Source organism: Apteryx rowi, unplaced genomic scaffold, assembly GCF_003343035.1.
Source record: "Apteryx rowi isolate R43461 unplaced genomic scaffold, aptRow1 scaffold_380, whole genome shotgun sequence".
Taxonomy (NCBI): domain Eukaryota; kingdom Metazoa; phylum Chordata; class Aves; order Apterygiformes; family Apterygidae; genus Apteryx; species Apteryx rowi.
In genome coordinates this window covers 724,660-730,659 of record NW_020450308.1, presented here as the reverse complement: position 1 = coordinate 730,659, position 6,000 = coordinate 724,660, and the positions used below count along the sequence as shown (strand labels likewise).

At 39.1% G+C, this 6,000-nt stretch overlaps 1 protein-coding gene across 1 annotated transcript in view; it reads left to right on the top strand.

The window, feature by feature from the left end:
- Positions 1–835: 835 nt before the first annotated feature.
- PPM1H (protein phosphatase, Mg2+/Mn2+ dependent 1H) overlaps positions 836–6,000 on the top strand; it is a gene marked incomplete at its 5' end in the record, with an annotated part of 71,978 nt that continues 66,813 nt past the window's right edge. Inside the window, one exon of the mRNA XM_026074193.1 lies at positions 836–1,012. Within this exon, the coding sequence (XP_025929978.1) occupies positions 836–1,012 (177 nt within the window). The remainder of the gene's footprint in view (positions 1,013–6,000) is intronic.

The following is a 6,000-nucleotide window of genomic DNA, read 5'->3' as shown; positions in this document are numbered from 1 at the left end:
GGCTTTCCTTGGGAGAGTCAGGGCTGTCAAAGCTCATGTCTCATTGAACACAGCTTCAATTGAAGCAAAATTAGTCTGTTTATGGAAAGATTCTTGTGTAGAAAGTGGGAAATGTGTTTGAACTTGGCAGCTTGGTGCAATTCTCGGGATACCCTTGGACGTCCAAAGTTTGTACCAAGATCTTAGTGCTGAACTCTGAAAGCTGTTGGTGTAAATGAGCTGCTGTGTTACCTGGGGGATAGGACAGACATAGGATTTTTTTGTCTCATTGGGGTTTTTTTGGTCATCTAGAGTAGGTTGTCAGTTATTTCTGTGCTGTGCCTTTAGCACTAACAGCTTAGATTTTTAGCAGGTATTTTGTTCATGCAAGACTTGGGGAACTTGACAGAGTAGACTCCCTTAGCCAAACAATTCATTATTCACTGAAGGTGAATAGAAGGTGCTGGCAGGTAGAAAAGCAACTGGGGCTCTCATGTTTCAACAGGGAGGCGTGTCATCAGACATGACCATCAAGCATTAGTCCATTTTCTTTAAAATGTGTCACAAGTATGGATAATATATGCTTATGATACCATTAGTTCTTATTCAACACTGTTCTATGAAAAATGTTTGTTATGCCAAATATAGGTGTATGGAAGCTATTAAACAAGTACGTGTGCATATGTATGTATGTGTACATGTGTATAAAAGTCAACTATTTTAATTCAGTTCATATTTGCGGTATTTCTGGTCTATGGACCTCTGTCTTTCAGTCACTTATGAGATATAAATGGAGGCTTCTGTGCTTCGCTAATTTGTATATGTCCCTTGTTTTCTTTTTTGTTTTGTTTTGTTTTTTCCTAGGGTAATAAATGCAGGGAAGAGCACACACAATGAAGATCAAGCCAGCTGTGAAGTGCTTTTTGTCAAAAAGAAAACTGGAGGCACTAACTCTACACCAAACAAGAACTCATCAACAAAACGGAGGTCATCGCTGCCAAATGGAGAAGGTCTCCAACTGAAAGACAACTCGGTAAGCAAACTTACATATCTTGTCAGTGGAGCAGTACAAAACAAATATAAAAGCATGTGGTGATGTGACACTAGGAGAAAACCCCCAAATGTTTACTTGCATGTGTTTTCAGTTAGTTCATATTAATGAACTCTGCTTAAATACAGAACACTTAACTCCAGTTTGCCTAGCTCTACTTCCTGTTTTTTAATGTTTTGCATTGAGAAGTCCTCCATGTATCTAATACATTTTAGTTTAAAGATGGGGAGGGGAAGACTCCTTGGATTTTACTTTTTGTATTGTTTCTCAAAGCATAATCCTGTGAAATTTACTGCCGCAGAATCCTGTGCGTTTAATGGCCATAGTTGATTTATCCAATGGCAGTCACTCCAAGCGAGAGAGAATCCCCGTTTATATGGTCACACAGTTTTGTTGAGAGTGGGGTTAGTCATTGGGTTCATTTTACTGAAGAAGTGTTGCATGGAGCAAGCTGGTTTATGCAGCTAGGGGTGAGGTCACCCAGCAGCCTGAATTCAGTGACTGGGGACCGCAGTGTCCTTTATGTGGAGAGTGATACAAATCATGCACTTGTCCATCAGTAATTGTCTTGTGTTCTTCATCTGTTTCTTGACTGGCTAATCACTTCATCCCTTCTTTAAGCATGGGCTCGCGTTCTAGCCCTGATGAGTATCACTTGTTAGATGCAGACATTTAGCCCTGCAACACTGGATGTTGGAGTCGGGCAATGTGGATATGCAATCTCTGTGCTGATGGTTTGTTTTTACTTTCTTATTGCTGCAACCTCTTCAGACTCTGAACAGATTTGCTGGGTTTGCAAGTAGCCTTGCTTTTTTGCTTCTTTCCTAAAATCACCTGTCCGAGTTCCTCTGTGCTGATGTTCCATGTTGAATTTAGGTGGTTATAATTGTTTCAAGTACACACTTGTACGTCTAGGATGAAGGATTGTGTCTTGTGCTTGTTGGGACTGCTGAATACATATATTGTACAGACTATATTGTGTGGCTAATCATCTTCTTCAGAAGGAACTTTTCTCCAAACATTACATGGTTAATAGTTTTAGATTCCTGTATTTTTAATTCAATCTAAATGCATTTCATTATTGGAAAGATGTCTTCACTAGTCTCAGTGGTACCCATCAATATGGTTGTCATACTGTTATGGTATCATGACAGAGCATCTGAAGTGACAAACCAACTGATCTCTGTAGCAGTATATTTTTCCACACTACTTGCTGTTCTGTTCTTTATATGTTCTCTTCTTATCTACAGATTTACTTCTGTTTTCTAGATGACACATGAAGGTGCTATATCACTCATTATTTAACTGTGTAAAACCTATTCTACCGTGTTATTGGACCACAGCTTGTGAATTTAAAATTTTAATATATTTTCCCCAAACAAGCAACATGTTTCTGGTGAAAGTTTTCTACTAGAGGGCAGTCTTACACTAGCAATTAGTAGGATTTTTTCCTTGGTATGTTTTTTTGCTGGTTGACTATATTAAAACAACCACAAAAAAAAACCAAATGTACACATTATTTCTGTAAAGTTTCAAATTTTATATTTTCATTTCATTTTTTAACACTGTGAAATATAATGCTTTTTGCCTTCATATAGCATTGGTAGCATTAGAAGCAAGTTTTTTTTAAAGACTATATGACAGGGTGTTAAATGTGATAAAGGTGCAGCTATTCTGCATCAACGGGATGTAGAAATAGAGACTTGAGACACTTCAGTGAATGGTGTAATATCATCCTGGCAAGTGCTTTGTAAGAAAACCAGAGGCTGAATTCTGTAAACACCTCATAGCAAAATCCCACCATAACACCTGATTTGAAATAATCTTTGAGTGGTGAAGCACCCTGTAGAAATGTTTAAGAAAGCAGGTATGAGGAAGGTGATTTATTGAGTATCTGTCTGAGTGGGTTTTTTTTGTTGTTGGGGGGGATTTTTTTTTGTTTGTTTTTGGGGGTTTTTTGTTTGTTTGTTTGTTTTAAACCAAAGGCCTATTCTAATGCCTTTTGTAAGTGTACTTCATATTCAGAACAATAATAGTTAGGGATTTTGTGTTTTTTAAAATAAATTCTTAATGGTAACATGATTTATTTGCCAGCTTGGAATTAGACGAATAAACAATTTCTGAAGGTCTGCAGTGTAAGAACACTCCCTAGCTTACCTGAAAAATTTGTCCCAAATTGATTGCTGTGTATTGCTAAGGCTGCCCATTTTTTTCTCTATAATCTAAGCTCTTATTATTTATATATATATGCATTTTCTGTCATGATTTCTCATCTGTTGCTTGATCCAAAACTTTGCATGTCTTAATTATATTTTACAATTATGAAACCCAGGAGACTGCTGAACCTGCCTGAAAGCTAGGTCAGCAGCTGAGGAGTCTGAAGCTTATTAAATTTCCTAGCACATACTGGAAGTGAATTGTATGGTTGTTGCAGTGAGGAATGTTTGCTCTTTGTGCATCTGGTAGCTGTTCAGAATGTTGTTAAATCTGTATCTTTTAAAGAAACAAAACCTGAAATGTATCAGTATGTGTTGACTGATCATACTCCCAATTGACTGCTCTGGCCAGTTAAATGAATAAAAGGAGATTCATTATCAAAAGACTCTTTTTGACAGAATACTGCTATAGCTAGTAGAAATAGATTTCTTGTTCTCTGAGAGTTTTCCGAACACTAATGCTTTTTTCTGGTTTTTGTTGGGAAGAAGTTCAAGCTCCCTGGATGTGAAAGAGGAGTGAACAGCCATGCATACGCACGCCAAAATAGACTGGAGCATGGTGGCTACAGGGGTCAACTCAGCTGTGGGAGAAAAGCAAGGACCTTCACATACCTTCTGGTTCAGCTGGGTACCCTGGCCGCTGGCCCTTGTTCTTTCTCTGGACTTTTGCCTTGCTTGCACCATATATTCCATTCTTGTCAAATTGGTATGGTTTTTGGAAAATTCTGCTTTTTCAAACAGAGGAGCTGTTTTTATTCATAGGGCAGGGGAAAGGAGTTCATTTCTACTTCTTTGTTTAGACAGCTAATAGGATGTCTCGAGGTTATTCTCTTTGCTAGTCCTCAAGTAAATGAAGCTTTGTAGGCATGCTTAGAAGTTTCTGGAGACTAATATTTGTGTTAGGGTAATGTTTGCAGATCCCAATTGAAGTTAAGGCCCCAGGGCATCTTACACAGAATGTGTGCATGAGAGAAATGTTGTGGTAGTCATCTCCCCTAACTTCACTTGCTTATAATACAGACCTCTCGGTTATCTAGCTTCCTTATGTAGTCAATAGGAAGCAATAGTTTACCTTGGAATGAGATGAGGATGGTCTAAAAGTGCAGTTTTTCTCTCCATCGGGTATAAGGGGAAATCTAGAGAGGAGTCTAGACACCTCAGAGGTGTCTGAACTTAGCTGAAAACGTAGCCACGGCCTCTTGTTTAAAGTTACTAGTCCAAAAAAGACAGAGATAGTTGAAATACAGATGAAGAACCATAGTAATGGTTAACATGCCCATGTTCACATCGGTGACAGGCTGCGAGTGCTGCTTGGTCTCTCCACTCATCCGTGCTGCCTTTGGGCTTAGAGGCAAGGAGTCATAACATTTCAATTTAATTTTTCATCATGAGCCATTGTTGTGGTTTGTCTGATATTCTTATGAGTTTTAGATATACAAGACAATGCAGCTGAGAGGGACAAAAAGTTGCATCAGCTCTGACCCATCTTTTTTGGAGGAAGACTGAGCTGGAGCTTTTAGCTGTACTCCTGATGAGGTGCTGAAGCATCTTTGCCCACGTCATGGCCCTTTTCTGTGTATTGGGGGGCCCAGTCAAACCCTTTGCACATGGATTGAGGTGCTGCAGTCACCAGAACAAAGCTGGCGAAAGGGAGATGGAGAGAGGGAACTGCAGCAGGCAGAGAGCAGCCAAGCAAGAAGGAGGGGGAAAAGTTGTTTGGAATGAGCACCTCTCTGCAAATCTCAATGACTGTTGCATTATGCTTGCAATTATGAGTGGATTGAGTTAATACCCATTCTCCTGTATTTTCTGACAAGCTCTAATACAGGCTTTGAAGGGGGCTTTCTGTGGAAAATTTCAAGAAAAGTTGGATTTTTTTTAACTCATTCTTATTTGTAGCTGTTACAACTCCCCCCCCCTTTTTTTGGAGGGGGGGGTAAAATATCAAAATTCAAAATACTATAGATGGAAAAATATTTCCATTTAAATTAAATTCCTTTATGCCCTTTTTTCCCCCCCACCTCAGTGGCGACATATCTCCAAAGGAATATCACCCTTTGAATGACATGAAGACATAAGCCATAGCACCATTATCCACGGTGCATCATGAGAGATGAAGTTTGGCCAGGGAACCAAGCCCTAAGAGAAGAATGGGAGCAGAAGTAATTAGATCTACAGCTCCCAGGAGGCACAGTGTTGCTATTTTGAATAAATGGTTTCAATTTTCAGCTGAAATACTTTCACTTTGGGACAGTTGTTTCTGTTGACAAAATATTTCACATTTTGCATGGATAGCAGACTATTTTTGCAAGCAGGTTTTTTTTAGTCAGTTATCCAGTTATCCATTAAAAACAGCTTAGGTGGAACTTTACTGCCAGCTGTTGTGTGAACCTGGAGTGATTCTCAGCCAAGAGTGAACTAGCACAACTGCCACTCATGTCCACAGGGGTAAAATTTCACAGCAGGTTTTTGGTGAATTTACCAGACTGGGTAAATGGGTGGGCCTGGATATGGAGCTACATTCAGAAATGTGTACATTTGTTTTTTTTCCACCCTTATAGAATATATCCTATATGATATTTACTGTGGTAAGTAATCCAGTACTGTAGGACAATACTCTCTCTTCTCCTCAGTGTTTTGATAGTGAAATGGCGTGCACAACAGACTGCTGTCCTTATCTTGGTAGAATTCAGACTTGGAGGAACTCCGCTGTATAAATGACTGTATTGTTAATGCGGTGGTTAGGAATATGTC